The sequence below is a fragment of the Homalodisca vitripennis genome, chromosome 3 (assembly GCF_021130785.1).
Source record: "Homalodisca vitripennis isolate AUS2020 chromosome 3, UT_GWSS_2.1, whole genome shotgun sequence".
Lineage (NCBI taxonomy): Eukaryota > Metazoa > Arthropoda > Insecta > Hemiptera > Cicadellidae > Homalodisca > Homalodisca vitripennis.
In genome coordinates, this window is record NC_060209.1 from 78,499,989 (window position 1) to 78,519,075 (window position 19,087).

A 19,087-nucleotide genomic window follows, 5' to 3' on the forward strand; every position below is an offset into this window, starting at 1 on the left:
GATGGAAATGTGGTTGAATATAATTACATTTTGTTTATGACAAAATGTTCAGTGTTGAATAGACCTTTAAATTGATATATCACACAACCCATATTTACACTTGAAAATTTCTCAAACAGTATTCCTGAATTTTAGAATAATTTAACTGGATTCTGTGGGGTTTAATAAGAGGGAATTAAGAAAGAAAAGATATTAGTTGGTTCAACACCTATACGGTACATACTGCATGGGTGGTCTGCCCTACTATGAACAATTTAACTCAATAAATATTATACTTAAGAAATATAAATGACTTGCTATAGGCCAGATCTCCAAAACAAAAAATACAGTATTGTCACTGTTTCATTCTTTATCTCTGTCTAACTCGGCTCCAAAAAATATGACGTAAAATGATACCAAAATTAAAGAAAGTATAATTATTTATTTAATAACAATGAAAGTATTGGTTTTGTTCATGACGGCGTGAGGGCTGATGCCATAAGGTCGTAGATGATAGATGAGATAGTTCATGACATACATCTTCTGATGTCCAATGCCATGAAAACTGATGGCTGTATCAGAACAGCATTCGAAGCCCTGAAAAAATCAGACATTTATTATTTTGGTTCGTAATTATCGTTTCTCTATAGCCAATGATGTAACTAAAATATATTACAATTTATAGAGAAATGGTTAATTATTTGATGATATGTAAAGATTGAGATACAGGTATTTTGGCCATTTTTGCCATTAGTAAATAGCTCTCTATATATATCATGTGACCTCTTCCACTTGACTGTCTACAAGGCTCTTTGTAAACCTTCCTACTCAGCATTTCATGAAGTGCTTAACCCTTCACGGTTTTTTACATAATATTACGTTCATAGCAATTGCATAACAGTGTGCTACTGACTTAATATTACGCATGTTATATCGCTCCTGTTTTATTCTGTTATCTGCTGTAATATTGTGCAGGAATCATTTCTATGATAACCACATCTCACACAAGTAGTTCTAGCATTTTATATTAGATGTCAGCACTTCCTTGGTCCTCTGTCATGAGTGTTTGCACCTTGGTGAGTTCACATGAATATATCCAGCACACAAACAGCTGACTAGATTCATTTAAGTGATGATGACACACACACGGGTAGTGAAATGACTTAGGGGACAATATATAAAAAATAACACAAATTTTATAAGGCACAAACATATTTTTTTTGCATACAACATTATATAGCTAAACTCTACAGCCTGTCTGTAAAAAACAGTAAAATTATTCAGCAAATAACATAATTTTAGCTACAAAACCAAAACTGTTAAAGGGTTAAACTATTGAGTTCCAGACAACTCTTTCTATGGCTTTGGTGAACACCCTCAGGGTATATTATTTGTTAAAAGACTAAAAAAACACCCATTCCTATCTCATGTGGCAATATTAGCTTCTTGCCACAACCTCAAATGATAGTTTCCTCAACCTCAGGAAACTATCATTTGTGCAAATTAAAGCTGTGCCATCCATACACAGTATATGCAAACTTCTATTTAAAACTGTTACGTTGATATGTTTTTTTTAAATGTAAACTTTGGTTTACAGCAAATTAAATAATATTTCCCAAAGTATGTCTCCATATTTTCTCCTGGAATTTTTTTTACTAATTATTACATTTAAAAATCCTAAGTTGAGAAAACCTAAGCTCGTTTATACCTTCCAGTTGAACCTACAATGGGTACAGAAAGAACTGGTGTATTACCTAAATCTGGGCAACCCTATCGATGTTCAGAAGCAGTACATTACAAACCGCAAATGTTGAGATATAAGGGTGCTAGGTTAGACCGATAGGTGTAGACTACTGCAGGAGATGGCTGTTGGAGTTGTGGAGTTTGTAGAACTCTCTGAGTGTAAAAGGCAGTTGTGAGAGCCTTGATATAAGGGTGTTTCACCCCCCTACCCACTTTGAGTGGAGAGACTTTCCCTTATTCCAAGGTGACATGACTAACATTAGTGTCCAAAATGCAAAAAACATTAGTGCTCATGGATCTCAATAGGAGGCAGCTCCTACCCCCGACCTTACCCACTCTAATACCCTGTCACTACAGAAGAAAGCACAAAGGTTCCTTTAGGTCTAAGTGCAATGAGAGGTTTCTAAAAGAACAAAAACAAGTGTATTCAATTAAAATGATATTGGTGTAGAAAGAATCCTCTTAAAAATCTTTGTAACATGAAATCTGAATCTACAATTAAACCCCAACACTAGAGCAAACCATGCAATATGATACAACAATATGGCTGTGTCAATCAATAATAATAATAATTGTGAGTAGATGATACCCTTCTCAAGAAGTTCATAGAACTTTTAAAACGCTTTACAGCATTTGAAAATGGTGAAGTGTGAAATATTTACCATATTTGGTGGGTAGTAGATCATATCCCAATACCAACTGTCTTGTTTTATAGCATCTGGAATCAAATGAGTTTCTGGAGAGAATGGGAAGAACCTTCCTCTGCCAAGTGAATCTCTCGTATCTACAGGAACCACTTGTAGGTTCTCCATACACCTGCCTACATACATAATTAACCATAACTGTTAAAACAGCACTAATTATGTTTCTGTAAAATAAAAAACTAACATACTACAAGGTCCTCTGAAATATTTAAGTAAATGTTTATTGTTATTGTTATTAGTGTTATTGTTTATTGTGTGTTGTTTATTGTATTACATTCTAGAGACGTCTATGTTTTTCAAGTCAAAATGCAATCTCATCAGAGGTAGTGATATACACTCATATGAGACTAGAGGCAGGGACAACTACCGAACTGGGAGACACAGGACGGTAGTACATGAGCGCTTGCCTTCTCAGGCAGGAGCTCAGTTTGTCAACAAACTGCCAAATTTCATAAAAAGTGCCGCAATGCCTAAGGCATTTAAAACTCGTCTGAAAAGTGCATTGCTCTCAGAAGCTTTTTACAATACAGACGAGTTCATGGCACATGTTTGGGTGACCACATAATTGGCTGACTGACGCTGGTGCTAGAGTAGGAAATTCGAATAAATGAGCAGTAGGATGGATGGAATAAATTGTATGTACGAAAGTAACCTAGATGTAATGTATGAATCCAAAATTTTAGCTTATTTTCTTCTTTGACAATTGCTATAACATGTACATGTTCTAAAGCAATAAAATTATTATTATTATTATTATTATTATTATTATTGTGAAATTCTAAATGTGGTACCATGAAAACATTCCATGCTCAGTACCATGAGTTTTAGGTATTTTTTCAAGGTTACTTTTAAGAAATAAAATGTTGTATGTAGGATATTAATTACTGCCAACTGGTACAAACTTGATAAAATAAATAATTATAAATTTGGGGGAATTGAAAATTCATTAGCTCAAAAACATATCCGAAGGATTATATTTATATTAAAATATATTTAGAACAAATATTATTTAGGAAATCCTTAAGATTTATGCATTTAAAATTTAATAAGACGGAAAACAATCTTTTTTTTTATTTTTTTAAGTCTCCTCCTTCCCCAAACCTTTCGCGAGAAGAAAAGTGATAACCGTGCAAATGTTTCTTCTCATTATAGAATAACCAGAAATCTAAAATAGTGAGATCGATTGAATAAGGGAGCTCCACCATTTTGATGCTAATTTCAGCTGAAATGCCAAAAGTTTTTGCATGACTGTGGGAAGAGGTATTGTTGTGGTGCAAAATTAATGTTCGTCATGAAAAACTTCTGGCAAGCACTGCTCAGTGAACTAACTTGCTGTGACAGTCCTTTTGTCCACCTTAATAGCCTTCAACAGTTCCGTACTCTTGAAGAACACAGCATACATGAGTTTCTTCACTTGTCATTGTTTCTTGAACATTGTGGGGGGATGACTTGTCTTCAAACATCCATACATAACTCTCCCCTCTAGTTGGAACGTCATAAAATGATATATATACGTTTCATCACCAGTGATAATTTTAGAAACAATCTGATGGTCACCATTCTTTTTGCTCACTTGTCAAATCATGAGGTACCCATTGAGAAACAATTGGCTTTTTAAAAGTCATGAAAGATTATTCTCACTGCTGCGGATTCAATCCCTAGGGAAACCTCTATCATTAAATAAATGCAGTATTGTTCATCTTGGATCATAGCACGCATTTGATTAATATTTTCTCGAATGACGAACTTCCCGAATGTTCATTGTCTTGACTCAAATTATAGCGTATTCAGAATTTTAAAATCATCTAAAAACAATAAAACAGGATAGTGCTCTAGAATTAAAGGCAATTTTAAAATGTTCGACACTTTCCTCTTGAGACAAACCGACTTTTAAATCGTAGAAAATCATAGCCCAAAATGCTCTTTCAGCAACTCTAACACATCACGAAACTGTTCTTTCCGAACAGACAACACATGTAGACTGACCATCCCAAATTACTGTTATGCACTAATAGGTACTCAGATAAGACAATCAGATAAGAATGATAAGATTGTTGTAATTTGCACTGCATGCAGATATCTCAAAACTTTCTGAGTGACCCTCTTATTTTTTATTTCAAATTAAGTTTTTGAAAAAAGTAAAAAAACATTGTAATACCATTATTGTTAATTTCTATATCACTTTTTCTTATTCTCCTAATACGCAGGCTTGCTCCCCTACCCCACCTCCCCCTCCCATCATCTGGACATGCCATCTTGTGCACTTGGACATTATGCTATACACACCTGGCATAATTTGTTATGAAAATAATCAAATGTTATCTGGACTCAAATTTAAATTACTTATACTTCTCTCTTAAAATAACTATGTAACATATAATTAAATTTGAGTACCCATTTCTACATCCTCTACACCTCCATTTTTTGCACTGCAGAATTCTTGAGGAAGTCCCTCTTGAACCATTCTTACAACAGCCTCTCTGCTTAATACGTAACCTGAAACAAAACTATTCAACAATACATGAAAAAGATAAAATATTACTTTAATATCTTAACATGCTATAATGTAGAACACAATATAATACACGCATCATGAAAATTAACTCTTTTAATGACTTTTTAATCCATTCTTTGACACTGAAGACTGTTAAAAAGAAAGTAATAAATTGTTATCACCAATTATTTGTATTACTTTTAGGGTTTGCTGTATTAGTATTATCTAAAATATTTGTTAATGCATAGCAAAAGTAAAATAGAACTGAAATATCTAAATTTGAACATTCTCTATTTGATATTTAGCATCTCTACATTTCCTTATCATTGGCAACTTCAGTTTCAAATCTGAAAACATTTAATGTCTCAGATACAAAAATGTCAAGATGCATCAACAATTACTTTATTTATTCCAAAGATTGTGGTAAATATTTCCTTTTATATTCATACTTCTTTCAAGTTTTATTTAAACATCATCAATAGCTTTGTTCCTAATTAAGTAAAGTTGTGTGGTTAATAAAAAGATAGTCACTTTTTGAAGGTGATTGGTCTATGAAGTAAACTAACCAATAATCTACTTCCACAAAAATTGATGAATCCTTAATTTGTGTACTTTGTGCAATACGTGTTTACTACCATATGAATGTAAATTAAACACTTATTAGAAACTGCTACATCGAGGAATCACAAGATTCATGCTCTAGTTAGTGCATGCTAAATTCATGTATTAACATTTGTTGAAGAATCTTTTTAAATGTTCTTGTTACTTTATTCATTACATAATTATCAAAATTATTCTAGATTATTGTTTAATTATAATGTTGTTTTTTTAGTACTGTGTTCATAATTGTTGTTTTTCTTATTTTGACCCAGGATTCACTCTGCCTTGTATATTCTACCTATATCTGATTATAGGTTTCAATGTTTGACAAGTTTCTCATGTTTACTATATGCTGCTTGTGAATTCCCTTCCACTCACATTATATCTATTGAAGGCCGTCACTGGTTTGTGACTGGATTCTAGAAGACATACATAGAGTGGTTGGCCAAGACAAGTTTGCCCAAAGTGTCCTAAACTCTGCCATTTACATACATGTATGTGTGCATTTGTGAGGGATAGTCTAAATCAATCAGTGTTTTCTTAGAGGTAAGACTTTCTTTGTCATTAATACTATCTTAAAAATAAAATTGAATCGCTAAATGTGTTTCTAAACGCTAATCTCAATAGCAGCTGGACTAACTTGGCAAATTCTTTTTTTGAAATATTCTGTGAAGTCCACAGAAGGTTTATATGAAGAGAAAGATTGGAAAAATAATGATAATATTTATGTTTTATAATCCAAATTTAACTAACAATAAACAGCTGTTGACTCAATAAAACTTTCCTTAATGATTCAGCTGTTCATCAAAGAGACTAGAATATTTGTTTACTTTTTAGTTTTATAAAATATTTACACAGTGCTTACTCAGTAGCGTAATGCAGATAACAAAGACAAATTTACCCTACAACTTTTATTCCAGATCGGGCCATTGATGAATTAAAAATATATAATGCATTGCAAATACTTTGTTAAATTTTGTTTGGGAAATACTACTAAAACACTGTTATAAAACACAACTTATTGAGCAAAGTTGTGAATGCACTCGAAATACTTAAACATACTTTGCACATGTTGGCTTCCTAAACATTGAGATATGGCATTTTTACAATGGCTTAAGAGGTTTATAGAGGAATGAAAACTAAACTAACAAACTAACACAGGCTACAGTACGAAAAACAACAAGACTTCTGTGACCTAAAACCTATTATATGTAAACTGTTGTTATTATTATTATTATTATTATTATTGGAGTGGCAATAGTGGAGCAATCTGACACTGGATTTTGTGTATGAGTTAGAGCCTGTGGCTGTTGCACTTTTTATCAGTATCATCGACCTTGTAATGTGACTTTCCTTCCCCTTTACCCTGTTTGAAAAGACTCTCACAGAGACTAGTGGTCCATGAGAATGGACAAAATAAGGCTTAAATAGAATCAGCATCTCCTTAAAAAAAATAAATAAATAAAAAACAAAAAACACATATTGTTAAATGTTCCATAAACTTATTTTTTCCTATATTTTTTAAGGTATATTATTTTCTCTTTTTACCGGAAGTAGATGTTTTTGATCGCAGTAGGCTTATTAGTCGTAGGTATGTATGTATATTTTCTTCATTGTGACAACAAGGTAAACTCAAAACTAAAAATGCATATTAACTAAGTAGGTTACAGGCTTTGATTTTTAAAATGGCATGTGAAGCCATGGGTTATACTGTTAGTTAGTAATATTATACATTAGTCTTTGTATTAAAATTGTTCATCTTTTAGGGGAAAAGTTTCATGGCTTTTAAGAAACATGTTTTTAATTTTAAACTGGTAGAACAAATATTGTGGGCTCTATGATGAGAGAGAGACTTATGATCACCGATTTCTTAAGAGCCGCCTATAGTGGTGGCCATCTTAATTCTAGTCCCATAAGAACAATGTTAAATTTCATGGACTTTTACAGCCTTATTGTTAGTCTTAGAATTTAAAGATATCGTCTCATTTTAAAGATATAATCAATAAGTATCCAATCGCTTTTGTTTTTTTTAATATTTTTATTGTTTTCAAATAATCCCAAAATTATTTGTACTTTGTCATTTAAATATTAAGAAAGTATAATCTTTGCAAGGACAATTAAAAAGCATTAGGGTGTGTTTTAATAATATCTTCAAAATGAGTCATCTTCAAAATGACATAATAAATATAAGGGTGTAAAACTGCATGAGGTTTAGCATTGTTCTTATGAAGAATAGCTCAAGGTCATTTTACTGTAGTCTGCCCTTAACGTAAAACAACCTTTTAGTTATAAAGATAATGATTTAATTGTGTCGTTTTTGAAAAAGTGTCCCTTTTCCAAAGACTGAAACCCAAAAAAAAACTTAAGAGCTAATTTGGTTTATTAGCTGTATGTTTGGTAGTTTAATTATAACAGTTGTTCAGTTAAATCCTTGAATTACTTGTATGCATTTGAACATAAAGTATCAAATTTGAGGTTATATCAACATTGACTAAATTTAAGTATTTGCTACATAAAATATATTGTTCTCAAGAATACTACCTGCTCCTCCACTCATGAATCCTTGTTTGATGTACTTCTTGAAGCGACAACCAAGATAGAGAGCATCTGAAGACTTGTATTCAGAAAGAAGCTTACGCAGATTTTCCACCACCACAAATCTGAATTTAAAATGTAAATATCATATAAATAACTGAAAGGGTGTTAATAATACTAATTATTATAGCTTTGGCTGTCCTAAAATAGTTAATAATTATATTTAGGGTTATATTCATTAGTTTTAACCTTAACTCTGTAAGACTGGTTTTCTCAGGTTGTTTTCACTCCTTAATTCTTCACGAGAAGAGTCAGGACCTATGTGACTGGCCAAGACCACACTTAAGGATGTTTGAACTATACGTAGTGTCTGCTAATTCATTACTGGGTAAAACCAGTGTTCATTAATTATCAGAGCAATGGACATATATGAGTTAAACTGATAGCATACTAGCATAGTTAAACTAAACAAGATAGAAGTATGAAACACAACGTGTCATAGCAGGCTTTGCTGAGGTTGCATGCAACATTTCAAATCTGCATACAGATAGACTGACAGACAATTATACAAAAAAGTAGTTGACACGAAAGTGACATATCTTAGAACTCATTCTTGTATAAATTAAGTTTCATGCAAAATTTAAAATTAACTTACAAAATATTTGCGGACTTATTTTGCAACATGGTACATTCAGATTTTCGTTCATTAAATTGGGTTTCATACTAGTGTTTAAACCATTTAAACTTACCCACAAGTCACAATAAAATTATGTTTTACGGGTTGGGATAATTAGGCAACATGTGTTAATATGTCTCGTTTGAATCTCTAATGGGTGTATTGAGTTTGTTCCAAGATTTATTTATTATGTTATTCGTTTGTTACCATCATGGTTACACATAAGACTAATCTAAAAAATATTCGCTAATGCTCAGCCAAATAAACAGACAGAAATGAAATTGTTCTAGTTCCACAAGTAATAGGTTTCATTAAAGCTCAGCCAATAACTATATACATTTATAGTTATTTTCTGGAGGTCCTCTTCTGTCCCATTAAGTAAGACTGAAGACCTACAAACAATCATCATATTTATGATACCACATTTGTTCAAAGTCTGTAATTAATCTATTTAATATTTCCACTGCTTAGAAGCATAGTTTGTTGGAAACCACCTATATACCTGTATTGTTTCCAATTCTGTTTACTCTGTATCATTGGAATATTATCTTTTATATAACTTGGGGCTGTATTATTAATTAATTATGTTAGTTTACCCCCAAAGCTGACATTACCTAAGTCATTTACATAAATGTTGAATGTGTATAAGCGAATATGAGATACACCTAAAATTTTACCTACGGTAATTCGCTATCTTATATCATACACTTTGACAGCTGATTTCCCTATCTTAAATAGATTTGAATCATATCTGCAATACTCCTGTTAATTTCTTTTCAATTTTTATTTTATATTTCTTTTTAATTTCATGAAGAACCTTCGTTTCATTTTATTATTTTATATAAATGTAGATTATCACTTTTAAATGTAAAACAGTAATGTAGATTACACTGTGGCTCTGTTTTACACTAAAAGTATCAATTATAAATTTATGGTTAGGTGTAAAGTTCTAACCTCGCCAATTGAATATGTTTTTCTTTGTGTTAATTAAGACATTTTTCATTTCATTTCACTTCCTTGGATACCACATCTATAAAGTTGTTATAACAAAATTTGATTATGCTCTGATGCTTTATTATGTCTAAAAATAAACAAAAAAGTGTCCTTGTTGTGTTACAAACAAATATAAACACTTCTTACAAAGTGCAGGACAGATTTTTATGTTCACAACTTTCCTAAATTCAAACTGATTTGACTATTAATAATAAAACAATCATTAAAATTATGAAATTTCTCATTTGTAATTGATTTAATATCTTTAAGAAAACAGATAAAATTCAATGCATTGCTACATTTACTGCTTTGTCCACTATTGCAAACAAAAATTACAACTAGACTTTGTTTATGTTTATGTTATGTGTAAAACACACCATTCAACAAATAACACAGCTATGGTGGGAATGGTTGATTCAATACGAATGGAGAGTTTAGCTCGAGTTCACCTTCCTCTAACGTGAACTAGAAGCATCTAAAATTGTATGCTCTAACAGACTTTTGAACGAAGAAGCTCCAAATGGATTATTTTTGGATCCCTTCAGACGAACATGGCTCCAGATTTCAGGAATCGAATCTGTGACAACATCAGGTTACAGATGTTGTATGTAAGAGGAATGTAAACTGAAACTTTACTCAACATTTGCACACCATTCAAAATTACTATTTTCGAATTATGAAAGTATGTAAATCATTCTATGTGAGACATAACTACTCTTAAAACAGAGGGACTAAATTGAGGTGTTTATTACTAAGAGTTCAGTTAATTTATTTACGAGCTCACTAATAGTACTGTGGCATAAGGACTTACGTGTGATCATCAACTCGCAAGAGCCAATCATGAGTGTCTAGGTAGTGGACGTAAATATGTTTAACAGCAGCTTTCACCAGTTCCCAGTTCTTCAGTTCCCCTTCATCTGATACTAATTTCTCCACGGGCACTGACCTGTCTGATATTGGCATAGAGTTGACTGCTTGTCATTAGTTGGATATTTAATGTTGCTCTCAGTATTATTTTGGCAATATTGGATTTGGCAGTGTATTAATTTGAATGACCTTCAGCAAAATCTATTTAACTTATTATAGATACTAATTTAATATTAATTCCTCTATCTGACTTCAACAACTTCAAAATATATTTGAGCATAAATGAGTATTTTAAAAGAGTAATGATGTAAAATTTGAGACTTTAGGAACCTAAAGTAAGATTACCTCAAGGAAATACAAAAATTACATGGAGATAGAAGACAGATACATTGAATAGATATATGAAGAAGGCAGAAGGTTAAGAACAATTTGTTGTGGCTGAGATATAAATGTCCACAGAATTAATTAATATGGCTACAACATTTTCACTCAGAAAGCTAAACTTTATATTTTTATGATATAATTAATTATGTAAAAGTGATTGTTCCATTGAACTTTGAGTTACAATTTGAACATTGTCAGAATTTGAACAAGTGTATAAGATGTTCCGGACATTCACAAATTTGTAAATTCTAAAATGGAATTTAACCTTGTTTCATTGCCTACCCTCAAAATTGCTTACAAACAGCAAGGTGTTGCACCTTTTTCCCCAGGTGTTTTTCACAGCTTCGGCACTTTTTTTGAAGGTCTCTTTTGTTGTAAACACCAGACATAGTACACGAACTGTGCTTTTAAGTCGTTCAGCAATTACATCTTCCCCTGTAATAAAACTTTACTTATTACATTGTAAGCAAACTACAGAAACTTATAATTAATTATAAATACTTTGGGTTTGAACTAATACAATCAAAGATGTATCTTTTTCATATCCAGCTTGAATATTAGATTGTTAAGACTTTGAGCCATGTAATCTGTGAGTTTGATGAGGTTTATAGATTTTTTCTCCTCATGATGACCTTAACTTTCCAGTTATATATTCTGATTAACCATCAGGAAGAAACAGTGATGTGACTATGGGGTGATGAAGAAGGATGGAACGCCCTCAAAAGCCCCAAAGAAATTTCAGTGTTCTCATAAGTGCCATCTAATTTGTTTGAAATAAAATTTGTAAAATGTTTAAATTAGAATTAAGCTTATCTCATTTGCTCAAATTTAGATTCATTCAGTTTTATGCCATATAAACAGTGTGGTGTGCTTATAAATCAAGATTCATCCTCCCCAAAGCCAATTCCTACTTTCTCCAGTGCGAAGAAAGATAGGGTTGTAGTCAGTTTGTGGTTGGATGTTTACATTGCCCCTTGCCAGGAAATAGTAAATGTGTTTATACAAGATGTACACAGAGGTATCTCCCAGGAGCGTACACTTTTTATTGGTTCAAACTTGGAAGTGGAAGCTACATTAGGTATAACAAAAACTGATTTGTCCAGGGCCACCCGAAGGGGGCGAATTGGCTTTATGGGGCCAAGCGTTTAGGAGGGCTCGGGCTGAAATCCATAAAAGATTTTATAATACCTGTCATTCTATAATATATACACTGTTCTAAGAAAACAATGGACCATAAAAGAAAGTTTTTTTTACTTTTTTGAGAAAAATAGGAGAAGAAATAACAAGTTGTAATTCAAAAGTTAAATACACTTTAAAAAGACACCAAGGATTGTCGTGGTCGAAGATTTTACAACTGCTTAAATATGTCTGGTGAATGTAAATGTATGCAAGCAAGAATCAAAGTAATTAATTCAGTTGTATGTGCTGGGGTCACACAATGCTACTTGAACTTGGTTAGTGTTCATGCAGTTAGCAAATCTTGCATATAAATTGTTGCTTTATTCGGCTGTATTAACCAACCTTAAAACTTTTTACCAGCAGCCTAGAGATATAGAGTGTACTTTTAAATAAAACAAAAGAATCATAACACAGAACTTCTAACACCAGATGAAATTCCCCAGAAAATGTGTATTAGGGTTTAGGTTACAAGTCACAGTAGATCCCATTGTGCAAAACTTGCACCAAAATTATTTCAGCTTTACAATCATTTATAAGAGACTGTATTTTAAACAAGGAGGCAAAAGCTGATGAAGAAGACCTCATACATCATTCTTCTGAATTTGATAACATTATTTCATTCAGATCTGCAGATAAAATTAGTTTGAGCAATGTAATTCTGCAATCTCAGGACATTAGTTCAACTTGAAATGGAAAAAAGACAACATTCAGAATATTTAATAGTCAACATATATAGGAGATAAACAACCTACTTATTTAGAAAGCACCAAAGACTTCGAGACTGCTTTATGAGTACTTACAGAATTTGAGACATTAAGGGAGAGGGGAAAATGTGTTGCTCAAGAAAGATACTGAAAACACTGAAAATTCTGCTGATGGAAATCTTATAGTGAATGTTTTATATCACGTTCTCATTAATTGACTATTTATCTACATGAGCCTCTCAATTCACAGATGTCAGTCCAAGCACATAATTTTCCGTAGCTCAGTTTATAGCATTGGATGAACGTATTGTCTTCCTTGCCCACTTCGACTGGAAGAACTGGAACTGAGCTGGCCTTCCTTTCTTCCCAGGTAATATGTCTCTGATTATGCCCATTATCTTTTTATAGTGGATGTAACCTATACAACATGGCCCCTCTTTCCAACCTTACTTGTACTGAATATCCTGTCACATAAGAAACAGCGCAAAGGCATTTTTTAGGACTAAGTCAAATTAAGGGTATCTCAGCTTCTTGTCCCAAGCAAACAACATCACAAAGTTGTGCACAAGCTGTGTCCACATACCTTCCCAAGGTATACCACTGGATATAAATAAGCTACTATCTGCTTCAAGCTGGCAACAATACGGTTCTTGAGATTTGTGGAAATGCTTTCCATTTTGGTAGAAAAATGGTTGTTTTGAAGAATATTTGTTGTAATTTATGTAAAAAAGTCAAGAAAAAATTATTATTAGTACAATAATAATAATTACTGCATTAGTAGTAATATGTAGTGCAGTATTTTTTTTTTTACAATACTTGTAGAACATTCTTTATCCTCAGAGCACTAGGTAATGATCTATTAAATGATTTGAATTACATTTACTGTAATGTGAAATAGTTGTTTTGCTTTAGAGGGCAATTGACTGTAAATGTTGGACTAGATTACTAGACTATCATTAAACTTTTTGAAAGCGCTGAAATCGTGAACTTGGCATTTATTTATATACCACTTGATTGTAAAACGCAGTTTCACTAATGGAAGACTAACACAAAAGCCTAACATGCATAACTAAACTAACAATAGAAATTGCTATCCAAGAATAAACTGTGTAAAACCATTATTTAGTATACAGCCATGAAAGGGATAGCAAATTATCTGTAACCTACATAGAGCATCAGTGGGTGCTATAAGAGCTGAAACATCAAAATTCATGTTCTGTTTTTAAAAACTGTATAGATAAATGGTGTATTTCTATAAATGTAGTTCTACCATTCCCCCACTTTATATTCCTCTCTAAATGAATCCAACCATTATATCTACCTTTGTAGAAGGTTTCATTTACTGCATAAGTTTTCTTCAAGTATTCTGCATCTTGTGACTGTAATTGTCCTTTTGTTACTGACCTGGAAATAAACAACACATCACAACAGATTGTGATTGTTTCAAAACGTTAACATAACATTTTTTAAATTGTTTCTTCAGCAATTTGATTAATTTTAAAATTTAGTCAATCCTTTACCCTCCACTCGTAATACAGTAAATTCTTGTTCAACTACATCATATATTTCATTTACCCTTTCAGTTTTAATTAGTTGTGCTGTTATTTCTGATCTTGTGATAGGTTTGCACAAAATGGCTTTTTGTCATATTTGTTTTGTATTGCAATATCATGTTTCATTATAAGATACAATAATGTATTACATATGATTTTTATTTAGGTTTACATGCACACGATGTGACTGAAAAAATATATAAAACTACTGTATATACAAACATTTACTTCAAGCTTGAATAAAAAAAATGTTTTTAATTTTTTATGACTAAAGATAGGATAAAACTACTGTTGTAGGTATCACAATTAATTACAATTACCTCATTTTGTTAAAACAAATAAAAAAACTTATAAAAATGCATTGGTTAATTCTTTTGAGGCACCAATTGACCCCAATTGGATCAAGAGGAACTTAACTGTACAATTTCAAGTTTCTAGGACCTTTCCATCAAGAGTTATTGCACAGATTGGACATACATACAATGACATGATTTTAAGAAGGATCTACCAGATTGTTAAGAACTCAGAAATTTAAAATCATAATCATATTTGGTTCTCAGCTGTTAAATATGAAGTATTAAGATCCAGATGAAAATGATGTAATGTTGTTTTTGTTGAGAGACTTAATGATCAGCACACAAACAAACCTTATCAAACTTGGCAGCAACTGTAATGTGATGATGAGTAACATTCACATTGAATTTACACTAACATAAACATTCATAAAAAAATACCAGTAATAATTTGGTCGTCTCAATCCCAAGCTAAAAAATGTATATTTTTTGGAGTTGTGCTTTTGGTTTACGAATCACACTGTGCTCTTCGAATCATCCTCCTATTGCCTAAAACATCAAGTTTTCCATTTTCCATCTAATACATTGATTGAGTGCTCCATTTTCACATCTCATCAACAGACTCACGTGCAAGCAATGATGAAAATAGATATAATAACTATGTGATCGAAAATCACAGCAATGTAACATGGCATGCTCTACTGTCAACATACTTCACTGGTATTAAAAAACACTATTATATGATAATTAATTATTAATAATTTAGAAACTTACCAGTGTAATAAATTATCATCTCTGAATTTTGTGTGTGAATAGCGAAGAGTTGAGAAAAATGTTATGCTCAGTATCACACCACAGCAAGTTCCCACAAAAAATAAGAAAACTCTCGTGAGATTTTTTATTTTTGCCAAACCTGAAAAAAAGTAATGATGAAGGATATGTAAATACCAGATGTGGCAGAACTGATAAGGCAATTAAGCTGAGTCAATGCTCGAGGTATGGAGGAGGTTTGTGTGTGAATATCTGTTATTATTGTCTTCAATCTGTGACCTCACTTCATGGTTTGGAAAATCGAGGATTTTCAGCTCAATCATATTACCAAAACAGTAAATTAGAGGTCACATTGCTAGGTGTGGTATCTTGAAGAGGTGATGTGGAGTGACCTGCTTGGTCATCAGACTTGAGCATTTGTAATGTTTTCCTTTGGAGATATCTGGAGGATAAAGTGTTCAAACGTCACCCTCACACACTGACAGAGCTGAGAGAGTGGATTATTGATGAAGTTAACGCATACTTAAAACTGCTTATTTGGGTCTGCCACATCCTGTACAATTAAATTAGACAAGTGGATTAAAAAATCTATTATGGACTAGAGTTCTTTCAAAATAAAGGATGTAAAAGTACATTCATTTAAGTAACAACATGTAGAATATCATTTGTACATAATTGAGTTTTTTAATACGATAATTTGAAAAACAAGATTTAATAAAATAGTAATTCCTTTCACAAAAAGGTTTGAACCAATATCTAATAAAAAATAAAAGGCCATTAGGATTGTTTGGAATAAAAAATAAAATATATTATGAATTAATTCACTTTTTTACTAATGTAATCTTATGTTATTGAAATTTCAATAAATATATAATTTTACCATTTAATAGATCTTCATCATTAACAATCCACAAGTATCACAATATGCAGTATTTTTACCTGCATGTTATATTTTTTTATACTCTAATTCTTGTGATGAAATCCAGTTACATACTACTCAAATCCATTATAAATATTAATAAACAAATTTTCTAAATTCTTACCAGCACTCATTATATGATCATAATATTTACACCACTGATTACAAGATTACAACCACACTTGTACAGAATTAAGATACACTCCACAACTTCCCTCATTAACTAATCTAATGAGAATAGTAACAATCACGTTGTGAGTGCCATTAGCCTCGGGTATGTTGACTCAGGTGTTCTATAACTGTCACTGATTGAGCACCTGTGAGTAAATATTCAGTGTTTAACTTCCAGTAATCAGAGATTCACACTAAAAATAAATATTTTGGAGATGCCTTTGAGTGGGGTTCAAGGGATTGGGTCAAAATGTGTTTAAATTATATGAAAACAGTCTAAAACTAAACATTTCATATAAAGCCAATATACTAAGTATATATAGTTCCAAGTTGCTTTGTTTCTGAGTTGATAGTACGGTTCAGTTGCATTAATTGAAATAGCAAAAATTAAAGTCATGTCAGAGCAGGAAACCTACTGGATATTCAAGATCAATCTATTTATATTCCACCATTGTGGTTTCAGATCCAGACCAGTCCAGTTAAGGGTTTTCAGGGTAACTGTTATGGATACACCAAAGGAGTTATTATTTTTCCTAGTATCCAAACTTTGTGGCTTTAGGACTTAGTGGCTAGATCTGCAAAGCAAAACTTTTGATTGGGTGAAGTCAGCAACAACTTCCTCTGCTTCCAGAATGCTATAGACTGCAGGTTTCTTTCCTCTATCAAGAAATACATATGTGCACTACTCTGAACCATACCCTAAACGACATGAGACAAATAATGTACTTCCCTCCTCTGGATTCTGGGACATACAGGAGGTGCGGTACAGGGAATATAGAAGCTGACCAACTGGCCAGGAAATTCCACAATTGAATAAAACCTGAACCAGAATGCAGGTTGAGTACCATACCATTAAAGAAACACTCAGGGAAGATAGCCAACAAAGATAACCTTGATATAGAAATTTGAGTTTAAGACAAGCTAGAGAATTACTGAAAAATCGCAATGGCTAGCTGAGAAGCTCATCAAGCTAAAGGTATTGACAGACTTCCTTGCAAGGCATTGTAAGTTCAATGAAAACCTGAGAAAGCTTTATTTGAGCGAAGATTATAACTGCTGATTGTGTTAGAATGAGCAGGGAACACTCCATCATATATTGCTAATATTGCTAGAATGTGAGGCATAAGAAGGAGAAGAGCAGAAATATTTGGTCAGGATCAGTTTTAAGCAGAATATCTACCAAGTTTTGAACCCATGCAAGTGTTCAGATTCCTTTTAAAAAGACAGTAGTAACTGAGATTTACCCCAATAAGGTAGGAGAAGGAATGCACCATAGACCTCTAGGTTGGGTTGCATTGCTTTCCCCATGACTCAATACAATACAAAATGAACAATTACAAATTAACAAATATAACATCAGTTTAATATTTCATAAGGCTTTACGATTGTGATATTCAAAGCTTTAATAGGAATAGTCATATCACAATCCAATCATAGAACAAAATTGTTTATTAATTCTAATATCATTTACTAAAAAAATTAGATCGTTATTTTTACAATTTTCAATACTTTTGAAAGTTTCAAGGTACTAGTTTTTTTAGTTACTATATTGAGTCGAGAAGTATATAATAAAATAGCAGCACTATGAGTGGCAATCACTGCCATAGTTTCTAACTGATTGAAAAAGTTACAATTACATATTATTTAATATGGTCTGTAGAAATTCATCAAATCAAAAGTTTGGACATGGCGATTTAAATAATCTAACAATTATGGGTTTTTACAATGATACAATTATGGGTTTTTACAACGATACAATTATATATATATATATATATATATATATATATATATAGGTTATAACCTCATGAAGAACAAAAATAAAATGTTTAAGAGCTGTACATTTTTGGAAACCCCTTGTTAGCTTATAACCATTTAGACAATCTTGTAATATGGCAGGGCTTTTAGTCTTTTCAAAATTATATATTAACATACCAGTCCTTACTAATAGTGTCAAAAGCAACACTGTGCAAATTAATATTCAAAACCGTTATAATGCATGTTAATTCAATAGCGTTTCACAATGCCAACCATAAAATATACAACTCTTATTGTAATGGAATATTTTATTATAGTATGAGTTTTCTACCTTGCATATAAACTTGGTGTAAAATATGATTTTAATTACTTGTACATTTAGTGTGTATGCATACTTACATGAGTGAATCCTTTTATTATGTAAAGTATTGAAGAGAGCAGTGTGTGTTAAGCGAACCATAGAGCTAGGGTTAAATCAACATTAGCACTAGGTAGTGTATCATATCTGACTACATACTACTTGTAACTGATAAAACCATCCCAGTGCACTGATAAGAGGCACACCTGCTAACAGTGTGACAAAACTAGATTATAATAATAACTATCATTCGATAAGATAATAAAATGTACTGTTAAGATATTATTATATCAAGATTGTTATTGTGTATTAAAAACTGCTATTGTATCAAGATTATGAGATGAAAAATTACTTAGCTCATTTCAAAGACAACATAGTAGCTTACTTCTGGTTATTAACATTGATG

General features: G+C 31.9%; 1 protein-coding gene across 3 annotated transcripts; it reads right to left on the minus strand.

The window, feature by feature from the left end:
- Nucleotides 1-401: 401 nt before the first annotated feature.
- On the minus strand, nt 402-18,871 carry LOC124357082 (glycoprotein-N-acetylgalactosamine 3-beta-galactosyltransferase 1-like). Of its 3 annotated transcripts, XM_046808502.1 has the most exons (9): nt 18,723-18,871; nt 15,479-15,617; nt 14,180-14,262; nt 11,258-11,410; nt 10,536-10,674; nt 8,062-8,180; nt 4,821-4,922; nt 2,385-2,542; nt 402-576 (listed from the first exon to the last, which is right to left on the minus strand). In XM_046808502.1, exons 1-9 carry the CDS (start codon nt 18,781-18,783, stop codon nt 421-423), a joined length of 1,110 nt encoding a protein of 369 aa, XP_046664458.1. In that variant the 5' UTR covers nt 18,784-18,871; the 3' UTR covers nt 402-420. The 3 variants fall into 3 exon arrangements, with proteins under 3 accessions (XP_046664458.1, XP_046664459.1, XP_046664460.1); XM_046808503.1 differs by lacking the exon at nt 15,479-15,617 and having other exon boundaries at nt 18,723-18,835; XM_046808504.1 differs by lacking the exons at nt 14,180-14,262; nt 15,479-15,617 and having other exon boundaries at nt 18,723-18,859.
- Nucleotides 18,872-19,087: the final 216 nt, after the last annotated feature.